This window comes from Quercus lobata, chromosome 8 (genome assembly GCF_001633185.2).
Source record: "Quercus lobata isolate SW786 chromosome 8, ValleyOak3.0 Primary Assembly, whole genome shotgun sequence".
Taxonomy (NCBI): domain Eukaryota; kingdom Viridiplantae; phylum Streptophyta; class Magnoliopsida; order Fagales; family Fagaceae; genus Quercus; species Quercus lobata.
In genome coordinates this window covers 56,829,534-56,843,654 of record NC_044911.1, presented here as the reverse complement: position 1 = coordinate 56,843,654, position 14,121 = coordinate 56,829,534, and the positions used below count along the sequence as shown (strand labels likewise).

The following is a 14,121-nucleotide window of genomic DNA, read 5'->3' as shown; positions in this document are numbered from 1 at the left end:
AATAGCATCATTTTTAAAAGGATAAGTTCCTTTATTTTGCTTACTGTAGCTACGCATTATAAAGTTGAGAAACTCTTTTCCCTAATTTTCATCTATTCACAGAAAAAAAAAGGGGAAATGAAAACAAGCAGATTGAAATGAGACAGTTGCAGTTTCGAACAAATTCTTGAAATTCTAAAGACATTGTGTCTAAGGAGTAAGGTTTCATGATTGCCTCTTAAAAAAAGAAACTAATTGCAAGCTCCAAGCAATATTTAGCTTGGAAAATTACACTTGTAACTTTGAGATGGCCCCCTCACTTGAAAGCAAACCTTATTAATGGGTTATTAAGAATTCATAATTGCAAACATAATTTTTTTTTTTAAATAATAAAACTTCATTCAATGAAAGTAATCAACTACAAAGAGCCAAAGCACACATAAAATTAAACATCATAATGTGGATAGTTTCTTTCAAAATGCCCTTCAAGAACCACAAAGTCATTTATATGATTACATCAAGAAAAGTGAGTTCGTGAAACTCTCTCTGTCCTTATTTTTAACATCAAAGTTATAAATTTGTTCATTATTCACCAGCCAGCACAAACAACACAACTGAGCTTCTCTGTTTCGAGGGTAGAAAACAATGTATAAAATCTCAGATCGACTTGGTTGGGAGCAGATGAGTTCAAAGTGAATCGAAATATGCAACAACCAAGTAATCATACTACAACAAAAGCAACTATTCTCAAAGAAATTAGTAAAGATGAATGGTATGAAAATTGAAAAATAACATAAGAACCAGAGCATCACGGCTGATAGACGTCAGGAAGCTGAAGACCAACGCTTGCTGCAGATTTTCCCAATACTCTTTTCATTTCTTCTGATCTATCCACAGCAATGTTGTAAGAGAACAGTAGGTCCTGCCACAATCAACATTAGAGTTAAAAATAGAATATTATGTTATAATTTTCTTCTATAATAAAAGTTAAATTGTTAAATGGAAAAACAGAAATATTATTCAGACAAAACTGAATTCATAGCTCCGTAGCAAAAAGAAGATAACCAAGAAAAGTACTACATCATATTCACACCATTAACAAAATTAGCCCTTCACCCAATGAGCTCTCACTCAAATGGCACTTCTTCCTCCCATAAGAATGGACAAAGAGTAAGGTCATAGTTTCAAAACCTAATAAGTACACCAACCCCACCACCCCCACCCCCCCAACCAAAAAAAAAAAAGGCTACACAAAACTGTATCAAATACTTCTACTGTTACAAGCACAGCACCCTTTGAAAATGAACAGTGTTTTATTTAAAAAAAAGTGTGATGAAATGGAGAAAGTGTGTGCCTTGTGATGGTGGACGCTATTAAGTAGAAGGGTGTAGTCATTAGCGAGCTTGATTTTCTGGTGGACAGACGAAGGGTCTGAAAGCGTGGAGTTGTTTCGGAACTCATTGGTTACATATTCTTTGAAACGCTTCTTGCCATCCTCCTTGGGAATGTGCTTCTTGACAGCTTTGAGAAGCTCCCTATACACCTTGGCAGCTTGCAATGCTTCAGAGCTGCTCATTCTCCAATCCAATACTTACTTCTCTCCTTCTTCCTGCGTCACAATACAAATCATTCTCATTAATACTAACAAAAAGAAAATAAGCTCCAACAAAATTGTAAGAGTAATAAAATGCCCCTAAACATGATGCTTGTATACATGCCAAAACTTTCAAAATGATCCAAAACGAAATTCATTGAATTAAATCATCCAACCTAAATACTATTACATTTTTATATCCTAGTAGAAATAAACCATTGATTTCAACTATTTTGGTTGAAGAAATTCTCCAACCACTATGGAGCCTAGCATTCTTTCAACAACAATGAATTAGCTAGTTTTTCATTCTGTATTAGATGGTTAAATGCAGAAGAGCCTCGTCAAACCCTTTTAATCTTCATGACTTCTTCATAATAAATCTACTAGAGCATCTGAACCCTCTATCATCTTGAGTCACTTTTACCAAATCCACCAATCAAGGCCACGGTCTCCCATTCCCCAAAACTAACAAAAAGTGGATTGCAAATAAACCTGGCTTAAGAAAGCCAAAATTCAATAACTCAGCCTTAAGAATCAGTGTAGCAGCCAGTTTCAAAAGATTCAAAACACAGCATGACATGCCCATTTAATAACAAAGAGATAGAGTGGGAAACATAAACACAAAACTAAGTATGTTTTATGCTGATTATCACATAAGCCCATCAGTCACAGAAACAAAAACAAAAATGTATTACAATAATTTCACAGTGACATTTTATCAAATGGGTGGTAGGCTAAGCATGTATATAAATGAAACATCGTTAAAAATTGACTAAAACAATCATAAAAAAAGCCAAACTACTATTAAACAAAATGTAACATATCTGAGACTAAAATGAGACCTTAACCCACTTCTTATTATTGTGAAGTTCAAAAGAAACTGAATTCAAAAAACCCAGGAAAAGAGATTGATTGCAATTAACTATGTTAACAAACAGGACCAAAAAAAAAAGGGACAACGATTTACAATCACACGTAGAAAAACCTATAATTGCAAAACAAATTGAATTTACCTGGATAGTAATGTTGGAATCTGATGAAGAACGGTCGGAATTGCTAACTACTGGAAGAACGAGGGAGTGAGTGTTTGAATGAAAACGACGTCGTTTTTGCGTGCGAACGACTCTCAACACTTTCGAGGTGCTAAAATATTATTTTCTAAATCAAGTGTTTTTTTTGTTTTGCTATATACTTAAAATGGTTTTCTTCTTTAAAAAAAAAAAACCTTTAAAAGGTCTGTTTTTTGTTCATAAATTATTAGAAATGTTTCATTACCTCTCTTTACACTTTAAGAAAATAATTTGTTATCACTAAATTATTGAAAAAAAAAAATGTTTCACTCCCTCCAATACGACAAAACAAGGGATTGGAATCTGTTTAACAATTAAAGCTATTCGTTGCACAATTATAAAATATAAAATAATGGCTGAAATTATAAGTTAAAAAAACTTGCTTTTAATTTCAACCATTGGATTAGATAATTTTGTAACCTTTCAACTTTAAAATTTTCATTTTTTAAATTTCCATCGCATGACAAAGGGCAATTACATGGTGCACCGAATCCAAATCCGAAAAACAAAGTGGACTATTGTTGGCGACATTAGCTTGAAACTCTGGGTAAACTAAGTATTAGGCTAGTGAAACTCTTCTAAAACTAAATTAATCAACTTTTGAGTGAATTTCAAATGAACATTTCAGCCTAACAATTTAGTTTTTTTGCTTAAAATTGGGTCAAACGAGTTTGAAACGAAATTATGCAAAATATTGATTTCTACATAATTTATGGCCAAGAGTTACACCACTTGACATTTTCACAAACGTTGGGAGATTGTTTCTAATAAATATAACACTCTACTTTGTGATTTTTCATGGTCTATATATATGGTTTAGATTCTCATTCTTTATATAGAACAAAACATTATTTTCTCTTAGAAATACACAAATTTTCGTGGGTATTAGTTATATAATGGGGACAAATTTGAAATATTCCTTTTAGCAACATTTGTGTGGGGATGAATATTGTCTAATGGCAAAGTTAATCATGCCTCTAAGCCATTGAAATTTTTTGTTTGTTCATTAAATTTTCTTGTTTCTTTTATTGTTAATCCCTCTCTAACACAAGTATGGATATCCTAACCTATATTGTTTTGCTAATCTGTCATGGGATAATTATTTATAAAAAATGGTTTAGACCTAAACATCTCACAAATTGATTAGGGGATTTGCTCCTCATAATCATTAAATAAGAAGTGATGAGGTGGCGACATGTTTTACTTGTTTTTTCTTGCTTTTGGCACTCTTAAATAAACTACCTATCCCCATTTTCCTTAATATCTAGCTTATTAATGTCAAAGTTATCTTACTAGGATTAGTAAAGTATCTCAAACTCATCTTGTGTAGGGTTTCTTCGTCCAAAGAAGGGACAAGACACCTCTAAATTAACTCCTTTCTATAATGCTCAGTTGTTATATAAGTTAAATTTTAGTCCAATATTTCTTTGCATTGAATCGACATATGGTCATTTTATGACACATATTGTATATTTGTACACGTGTCTCTTCCAATATGGAAGATAAGCCAAACCCTTGCCATTCCTAAAAGCCAGAAAAAACAAATATTTTGAGGATGATAATAAAACATCTAAAAATAAATAAATAAATAATTATTATAATTAAGGTATCGGTCGAGACAGGGAGTAGTAAGCCCAGTTCATTTGTTACGGGTTAGTGTTGGACTGACTTTGTTTTAGTTTCGTTACGGGTCAAAACTCAGGAAAAAAAAAAAAAAAAACCTTGTTTTCCACATAAGCCATGTTGCTAGATTGAAACCCAAAACCTGTGTGTCCTTAAAAACTGTCACTTGCTCTCTGATCTTCATCGACACCGAATCACACAGATCTCTCTGCCACCGAAGAAGAAACAAACAGTAAGGTCATGTCGCGTGAGAGACTCAAGAGAGGTACACTACCTCCGGCTCAAGAGGTACCCAACTAGTTTTTTTTTTTTTTTTTTTTTTTCCCCCAATTCTCTGTTTTCTTTATATATATGAAAAAGGAAAATGGCAACGACAGTGGAAAAGTTATCAAAGATCACAATTTTTTTGAATATCTTCATGTTTTGCTGTTGTTTCTGGTATCAAATAAGCTACACAAGTTATATGAGCAATTTGGTTGATTCGTAATTCATATATGTTTCTTTCATTCCAACTGTTTTAGTGTTAGACAAAAGCAGCATTATAGATAAATTATGTTTTCATTTGTTTGATTAAAAATTATGCATAAACACACCCACCAGGTGGGTCTTGAACCCGATTCACCTTACTCTTACAAGGGGAGGAGGTGTCATTTGAGCTTGGTCTATGAGAAAATGGAGTAATTATGAAGTATAATCGGGTTTTGTTGTCTAGTTTGAATGTCTTAGATCACATAAAAGAGTTATTTGAAAATTCTGGGACTGCGAATCATGTTCCACAATTTAATATAATATTTTGATTTGTGGGTTTCATTTTGTTTGTCAAAGTTGGTTTTCAATGGGTTAGCAATAATGGATTCTGATTCTGCTACCTTTTTGTTGTTGTTAAATGCAGAATATTGAGAAATTGCAGAAAGTTGTAGTGGAGGGTAATTATTATGGAGCTCAACAAATGTACAAATCAATTAGTGCAAGGTATAGATATTAAGAACTCGATTTCTTTGTTTTTAAAGGCTTATCAGTAGCTTTATATCATATAAAGTGAGCTACTCTAGTTGGTCAATTTATGGCATGTGTGCTGATGAAATATGCGTGCTTATTCACAGATACGTATCTGCTCAGCGGTATTCTGATGCCTTGGACATCCTTCAATCTGGTGCATGCATCCAATTGAAACATGGGCAGGTTGTTTTCTTGAAAGTCCTATATTCCTATGTTGTTGAGTAGACTTTTCTCAACTTAATGTGTGTTAGAAGTAATCACATTAGGCATGGGATTTGATAATTAGCATGTTAATGTTTTGGATGAGAGACTATACTGATTTTGCATCCCAAGCATGAAACTGGGTTATATTTATGTCTAGTGGCCATGGATTGATTATGATACTATCAATGCTTGATACAGATAATAATAGGGCACTAAATAAAGATCTCGCTCATTTTTCCTATTGCCCAGTGAACTTTAGATAATTTAGATATGGGGTTGCAAATAACTGGACCTAACCATGGGATTTAGTAATTTTGTATTGGCCAAGACTGAAGCACAATCTTTTCCAATAGAAAGTTATGCCAGCCCATAAATGGCCTGTTGGGCAAATGTTTATGGATTTGTCCAAATCCTTGTTAATGTGGTTTATTATAATTTTGTTTTTAAAGATTGATATTATTGATTTGTCATAAAGTCGTAGTTGTTCTCCACATCTTTTTAACTATAGTCCATTGATACACTGGAAAAAAATTTCAGATTACTTGTGGGGCGGAGCTTGCTGTGTTGTTTGTGGAGACACTTGTTAAAGGGAAAATTCCTTACGACAGTGATGCCCTTGGTCAGTTGACTTATTCTTTACTTGTCATGTAATTTTTGATGCTGGTCATTCCTTACTTCTCATGTGATCTTTTTTGCTTATCGACTCTTCTTGGGCCACCTCCACTAAATTAGCTTTGTTGTTTTCTACATGTGCAATAACTATTGTTGTTATGTGATGTGATTTAACTAGTTCTATAGTTACTTGGCCATCTATAGCTTTCTGATAATTTTGATGCATGCCTTTCTTCGTGATTATGACAAAATTTCTATATTAGACCGTGTCAGGAAAATTTACAAGATGTTTCCTCAGATTCCTCTGCCGCAACACTTGCCAGATGATGATGAAATGGAACAAATTTCTGAAGCCCTTGGGGCAGCAAAAATACGTGTAGATGGCTGCTCATCATTCTTAAAAGCTGCTTTAAAGTGAGACATTATGGACTTGTTTTCTTGGTTGGAAAAGATTTTATGGTTCTGTTTACTCTACCAATTGTTCCTGTTCTTTTGGTGTACTTTAAGATTTCTATTTTTTCTCCAAATCTCTTTGATGGTGTGACTGTTTATGTGTTTCAAAATATTGTTTAAAGCTGCCAATATTGTACCTCTTGCTGGTATATGTCTCTGGAAATTAAGATCTTCTGTTTTTCAGGTGGTCTGTGGAGTTTGGAGCGCATAGGAGTGGATCTCCTGAACTACATGTTATGCTAGCTGAATATATGTATTCTGAATCTCCTGAAGTGGTAGGTCTTACAGCAAAAATGTAGGCTTCTTGAAGTATTTGGTTGTGCTGTTTCTCTCTAATGTTTGGGCTATATATATATATATATATATTTTTTCTTCCTTTTTGTGAATATAACTTTGAGCCTACAGTTTATTACTAGCTTTTTCTTGATTAAGCTTCATTAAGGTTTCCTTAATTCCCAGTTATTAAGTGAAGGGAAATGCACAGCTGTGCATATACCCATATAAGTAATCCCAAGTGGTGTTAGTTGCTAGATGCAAACAAACTTTTGAGAAGAATTGAAAAAAAAAAAAAAAAAAAAAAAAAAAAAAAAAAAAAAAAGAGCATGTAAGGGGAAGATGCCAAACAGAATCATCAATCCTACATTGGAGCAGCTTTCTGGATTTCAGAGAGTTGCTATGTTAGTACCGGAACACAATAGTTTGCTCATTTGGAATGGCGGAAAATTGCACTAACATCCCCTAAGGTTTTCCATTATTACACTCGCCTTCCCTCTAGTTTGGAATAAGACATTGGTGTCTTGGACCAATGTGCTTTGCCCATTTGGAACAGATTTTTCATAATGCTGATTCCCTACTAGTATTATTTCAGTGACAGCATCATTGCTTCTTAAGCTTGTCATGGTGGAATCCTTTTGTTCTCTAAATCCTTTGGGAGTTGATAGTCTCTATGGTCCTAAGTGTCCTTCTAACTATTATAATATCCAGGTCTTTGAAATGTACTTTAATTAGTAACATGAAACTTGAATGTACATTTTAGTCTGTGAATACACTTGGCCCTCATTTCAGTGCCCAATATGTATCAATACACTGCTTCCTTGCAGGACATGGCTAGAGTATCAAATCATTTTGTTAGAGGAAATAGCCCAAAGAAGTTTGCTTCTGTTCTAGTGAATTTTATGGGGAAGGTTAGCCTTCTTACTCTATACTTTTCATATTTATTAATATGATTATCAACTTGCAGAGGTACAGAAGATTACATATCCATGCCTATTGTGTTGACTTCTTAAAGATTCTATATGACATTAAGGATAACCTTATGCAAGTTTCAATGATTGTACAATCAATGTAGTATTTTTGCTACTATTTCTGGTCAAAAACAAATTCTGATGTCTAAAGCCATTATGTTTTACTGTTGAAATTACTTATAATTTAAGAAATGTCATGTTATTCTTAACTAATAATTTTGAGTTCTTCACAAGAAAGTGATGCATGCTGCAACCAATAAGCAAAATATGAAATAAACCCAAAAAAATAGTACAATTCATAGGTCATAATTCCTTAATATTTTGGATTTCTCGACCAAGTTACTATCTTTAACAGCTTCGCCAGAGTCATTCCTTTTTTTTTTTGGGTTTTTCCAGATAGTCTTTTATTCAGTTAATTTACTTCTCAACTTTGCAGTGTTATCCAGGTGAAGATGATTTGGCCATTGCACGGGCAATTTTAATGTAAGAACACTCAAGAAGTAGGTACTTGCATAGTGATTAACTATTATCATCAGTATCCTTTTTGAACTTAATCTGGATCATAGAACTCTCTGTTCTTGATCCTTCATTTTAGCTCCAATTGGACCCCTGGTTTTTGCAATTCTTTAACTCCAGTATAAACTTTGTAGAATTTCAGGGCATGTGAACCAATTCTATGGTTTTAATTTAGCTGACTCATTACTTAGCAATACCCACTTTCCAAATGATTAGGGAAAAAGAAAAAAGAAAATGATAATAGATACTAAAAATTGAGGAAATCTAAGGAAAGCAAGATTCATATATTTATCAAAAAATAATATAGATTTCTTCCCTGAGCTAGTCCCTTTCCCTTTTTATCATATATTTATTTTTTATAAATTATTAAATGTTTTTTTCTTTTCCATGATAGGTATTTAGCTATGGGTAATCTGAGAGATGCTAACTATCTCATGGATGAGATAAAGAAACAACTGGAATCAAATCAGCTTGACTTTCCCCAATCAGATTTAATCCAGTTCATCATATATCTTTTGCAAACGTAAGTTTCAGTTTTGCTTTTATATAATCTTTTGTGTTGGTACCAGCTGCACAGGATGGATGCATTCATTTAGGGCCAGCTGGATTAAATTCACATGCAATGCAAGGGTCTTTATGCAGTTTGGAGTATGTTAATAAGACTGCTATGTTATTCAAAGGCTGGCATATTGCTCAATTGTGCCAATTGTGATAATTATTTTTCTTAACCTCCTCCCTTCCTCAAAAAATAGAAAGTGTTTAAATAAATAAGTAAATAATTAAAAATTGAGATATGAATAGTGGGAGAAAGCCAAGAGCCTTGTAGTACAACTGGTTGGCACCTCAGTTCCCAATGGAAATATCTAGTTCTAATCCCCCCACCCCCAACTATTAAATTATAAAAATAAAATAATGACAGTGGGATAAGTTCAGGAACTTTTCTTCTTTTCTTGTGTTCAAGTGGGGACCTACTAGCTTGTGGAATAACAAAACAAATAAATAAAGAAAAAATAAAGTTAATATAATATTTACTAGGTCATCACAATTCACAAGTCCAAAATTTATAACTGAATGTGAAGCTTAAATTCATAATTTCTAGTGCCTCCATCCTTCGGATAGTGTGACTTTACATTTGAAGCTTCAACTCTTTGTCCTACTTTTGCTCCAAAGATTTCTCCTCTTATGGACCTGAAACCAAATAAAATGATATCAATTTATCTTGTGAATTAATCTATATAGCCAGTCCTTTTTTTATTTTATAATAAATATTATCTCTTTCATATTTACTTCGAACTGTAGACATTGTTGCCATGCATGCTTAAGTGTTAACATCTGTTTCTCTGCATTAGCCATTACTTTCTGTTTAGAAATTATCCTTTCTGATGGTAGGTTGTATCATTGTCGGAAATGTGTAAAATGAAGATCATTGATTAATCCAAATTTTCTCACTGCAGATTGCAAAGAGATGCTTTGCCTCTTTTTAATATGTTGGGAGCTAGTTACAAGACAAGTATAGAAAGGGAACCTGCATTTAATGAGGTGTACAATTTTTGCTGTTGATTTTACCCAAAAAAACAAATTTTTTTTGCTGTTGATGCACATTTCTTCATTGTTTAAGAATACATCTGCTACAACATATAAAAAAGTTTTTCTTACACTCTGCCATCTGTTAATATTATATCTTTTGGCCTAAATTTGTGTTGATTCTAACATAAATATTATGGTTTAGTTGCTAGATGAAATTGTGGCAAAATTCTATGGAGTGCGGCGTAGAAATCCCCTGCAAGGGGTGTTTGGGGATATCTTCAAGGTATTATTCATTGCCTAACGGTGATTTGGGTTTTCTATTGAGTGATTTTACTGCCTCTCCTCTACTAGAGCACTTGAGGCTGATTATATTCAAATCTTCAGCGCGTCTTGAAATCTCAAATAATGAAGATAGTTCATAAAATTTAATGATCCTTGAGTAAACAATTTATTTTTGACTACTGCCATGCAGGGGTTTCCTTTCCATCCCCCCATTCTTCCATGCGTTAATGATGTCCTTGTTTTAATACTTTGTTACATTTTTTTCTTTCTTTTTTATGATGTTAAACAATTAAAATGCGAATTCTTTTGAATAATGAAAAATAATACATTTAGTATTAGCAGAATTCTTTCTTAAAATGTTTGAGATTTATTGTGCAGATGATGGGAGGTGAATAGCAACGTGACACAAGTTCAATCTCTCCACTGTTGTGGATCCATCGATGCTTCATTTGTTATTGCTTCAAAAGGAGTAATTGATCAGTTTGGTACTTATTACCCATTATCATATATGGTGGTTCTGAAAATTGTAATTTCATTAAATTTCAGTGACTGGGAAGACCTCCTGGTCTTTTGAACACAACTATTTCCTTGTTCACTGTAAAAAATCCTCAATTTGGGCTTTTGTTATTATTGGATTATCCAAATTATATTTCTTCTTCATTTTTCATTAAAAATGGCCTCACCAGATCTGAAATGTGCTGCTACTTTGTTTTTGCAGTGTGTTTAGCACTGTCTTATTAATATCCCCACAATATTTGAGTTTGTCTTCATGCTCTTAACAGCATTGCTGCTTGTTATTTTGTGATAGCTAAATACCGGATCACCTTCACCATGTTTGGCTTATCCAGATTTCATTTAATCCTTTGCCAGAGGCTAAGAATATTTTGGCAATTCAACCGATGAGAATTCCCTAGCACAATGGTTTGAAAAACAGGAGGAAAAAAAATAATAATAAATAAAATAAAATAAATAAAAAGGAAGAAGAAGAAGAAGAAGATTACACTGCTTCCACTTGATGAAAGACAGGCAGAAAATTGTGATGGTCATGCACAAATCTCTCTTTTTTTTTGGTCGAGTCATGCACAAATCATTGCTCACACTTATTTGTCATTCGTTGTTCTAAGACTGCAAAAACAGGAAAACCAGAAGCAACTCCTCAGATAAAAGTAACACATGCATCCAATGTAGTTTCATCGATGAAGAAGTTACAAAACCACGTTTGTTTGTGATGAGTTTAAGAAGGTGATGTGATCCTTACTATTACCACTTTTGTATTAAGTTCACTAAAGATTCAATGGGAATTTAGAAGTTGGAACCCCAGTAGAAAATAAACTCAGTAAATTAACATCAAAGTTAATGCAAGATGAGCATTTTGTTGTATCGTTTTGATATCCAGAAAGTATGCCTGGGCATGTAACCCTATGAGAATTTATATTATACTGATACAATTGAGTATCTGGAATAGCCACAGCCGTTGATGCTGAAAACAAGCTAGTCATTAATCAAGAAGGCCACTCCATTTTCCCTTTTGAAGTTGTGTGTGGTATGATCAACCACCTATAAAGAGAGAGAGAGACATTAAAATAAATTCCCAAAAAGATAATTACATAGAACAGCACACATGCATATTTGTCATGTTTATATGCACAAGGCCTTCCCTGGTAGTGTTTGATTCAAAAAAGGTTGCTGGAGAGCTCAAATCACTTCACAATTCCAGGGTTGCTTTGCAAATGCACCAAAAGGCATACATAAACTTGAGAACTAGTTTAGAGAGAGAGCTTACATTGGTGTTGCTCAATTCCAAGTTGTAGAAGTCCATTGTATCAGCCTTAAACAATGGTCCTGCATGCCATGTCCCTCGATTCAGCTTCAGAAACTTCGATCCCTCAACTCTGAAAACACGGACACTCTCAACAGCCGGAGGCACGTAGAAATGACCACAATGAGACTGCACAATTTCATTGTTGCCGCCAGTGTCATCCTTAACTTCATTATCGTCCACAATGGATGGCTTAGCAACCCCCAGGTACCAAACATTACCACCAACTGAACCAAGGCATTGGGTCACACTTGCATGATGTGTGATTGTGGAGAACTTGAGTGGTCGGTTTTCAATGTGCATGATGTAAAACCTGTTATCGTAGTTATAACATCACAAATCCCTCTGAAAAGTTTTTATCAATGGAGATAAACTTGAATTTAGCTTTCTTAGAAAAAAGTTGTGAATTGTTTCCATATGGTCATTGCTTTCGCTCTCTTTAAAATTGACAGCTTCTTAATTAGTTCTGTTATTTTACATTGAAAAATTCGATTTAGACTCCAAAAGTTTAAGCAGAAGATTGAAAAGCTAATTATTTTTAGAGTTTACTTGTTATAGATTACACAAATACAATAATTATCACAAAAAATCTAAAAGCAATAAAGATAACAAGAACAGTAAAAAGCGCACACATAATTGATGACAAAGTGAAAAAAACCTTTCAAAAACTCTTCAAATTAAAATCCACTCCAAAATACCCAAACTCATAAGAAATTTACTGGAGAAGAAACAGTCACAATAAATTCTTTATGCAACTCCAGCAAATGACCCATTTGCCTCCTCATTATAGTGGCCTCATAACTCTGGAGTCCATCTTTTGCTCGGCCGAATCTTTCATTCTTCAATGTCTTCAAACAACTTCTTATGCTAACTTTTGCCCAACTTTACAACATTTAACTACAATTCTTTTTAACACATAATGGGTCTGATTTGGTTAGGCGTTTTTGGAGCTTAGAAGAGTATTTTTAAAACCCAAAACTCTATTTCGCAACACAATTTCTCGTTTTTTTTTTTTTTTTTTTTTTTTTAACAGTTTATACAAACCCACCCAATGTATCATATGAAATTTGTCAACACTAAATCAAAACACACATAAGTACTTGTTTATGTTTCAAACTAAAATTTTTGATTATAATATCTTTACAAATATTTTATCAATATATTAACAAAATTAATAGTATTTTCACATATTGCATACTCAATTGAATGAACAGTTATAATTTTAGCTCCATTTGAATATAAGAGCATCCACAATAGTGATGCTAAAAAACTATTTTTAACACCATTATATACAAAAATAGTGCTACAATAATAATGGTATAGGTATATTTTTTACCTACATTAATATAGTCCACAACTATAGACGGCTCGTAGCTGAAAACTTAAAAAAAAAAAAAAAAAAATTTATTCTCCTCCATATAAAATATTATTTATTCATTCCTCTTTTTCTCCGTCTGTCTCAACTCTGCCTCTCAACTCTCAAACTCTCACCTCTCTGTCTCACCGCCGCCGGCCCACCCGAAGCTTAACGTCACCGGCAGTGGTTGATATTTGCATTGATTTGTACGGTGGGTGCAGTGGTTGATGGGTTTGGTTTGATTTGTGCAGTGGGTGTGATGGTTTCTGGTGGTGGGTTCAGTGGTTGATAGTCCGTGTTTATTTTTTTTTTATATTCGTGCGGTGCCTGTGGCGGTTTCCGATGGTGAGTGCAGTGGTGGCTGGTCTGGTTTGATGGTGGTTTTTTGTGCCTCTTGGTCTTGTTTCTCCTCTCTCTCTCGATCAACTGCCGCTTGGTATAAAATCAAGCTTAGATCTGTTGGGTTTTGAGGGTGGATCCAAGGCACCATAATCTGGTGGTTGTGTTTGTTTTGGTTTTATTATTATTATTCTAACGAGTTATATTTGTATTATTTTAAGGCGGAGAGAGAATCATTGAGAGGAAAAGAATATATATATATACCTGGGGATGCCACGGCTGAGGTCAAGCTGAGCATCTTGGGGTCCGAACTCATCACCATCAGGTGAAGCCTCTATGACTTGACCATACTCTTCAAACCTCTCTGCTGTTGCTTCCATCGCCTTCACCTCTACAACCTCTGCTTTAGCCTTTGAGTCACCCATTGATAAATTGAAGTTATTAATTAGTCTGTCTCAAACCACACCATATCCATATATAATAATAATACGACACAAACAACG

General features: G+C 33.8%; 3 protein-coding genes across 3 annotated transcripts; 1 reads left to right on the top strand and 2 right to left on the bottom strand.

The window, feature by feature from the left end:
• Positions 1-424: 424 nt before the first annotated feature.
• On the bottom strand, positions 425-2,739 carry LOC115957470. Its single transcript, XM_031075716.1, has 3 exons — positions 2,587-2,739; positions 1,334-1,588; positions 425-901 (listed from the first exon to the last, which is right to left on the bottom strand). The coding sequence occupies exons 2-3, from the start codon at positions 1,553-1,555 to the stop codon at positions 788-790; spliced, it is 336 nt and encodes a 111-aa protein (XP_030931576.1). The 5' UTR covers positions 1,556-1,588; positions 2,587-2,739; the 3' UTR covers positions 425-787.
• Positions 2,740-4,263: 1,524 nt separating this feature from the next.
• LOC115958167 (Golgi to ER traffic protein 4 homolog) lies at positions 4,264-10,868 on the top strand. Its single transcript, XM_031076555.1, has 12 exons — positions 4,264-4,554; positions 5,159-5,238; positions 5,370-5,448; positions 6,007-6,088; positions 6,345-6,495; positions 6,719-6,809; positions 7,635-7,718; positions 8,215-8,261; positions 8,689-8,817; positions 9,749-9,833; positions 10,024-10,104; positions 10,482-10,868. Exons 1-12 carry the CDS (start codon positions 4,507-4,509, stop codon positions 10,497-10,499), a joined length of 975 nt encoding a protein of 324 aa, XP_030932415.1. The 5' UTR covers positions 4,264-4,506; the 3' UTR covers positions 10,500-10,868.
• A 533-nt stretch (positions 10,869-11,401) lies between these two features.
• On the bottom strand, positions 11,402-14,082 carry LOC115958539. Its single transcript, XM_031076955.1, has 3 exons — positions 13,883-14,082; positions 11,887-12,235; positions 11,402-11,660 (listed from the first exon to the last, which is right to left on the bottom strand). The coding sequence occupies exons 1-3, from the start codon at positions 14,041-14,043 to the stop codon at positions 11,595-11,597; spliced, it is 576 nt and encodes a 191-aa protein (XP_030932815.1). The 5' UTR covers positions 14,044-14,082; the 3' UTR covers positions 11,402-11,594.
• Positions 14,083-14,121: the final 39 nt, after the last annotated feature.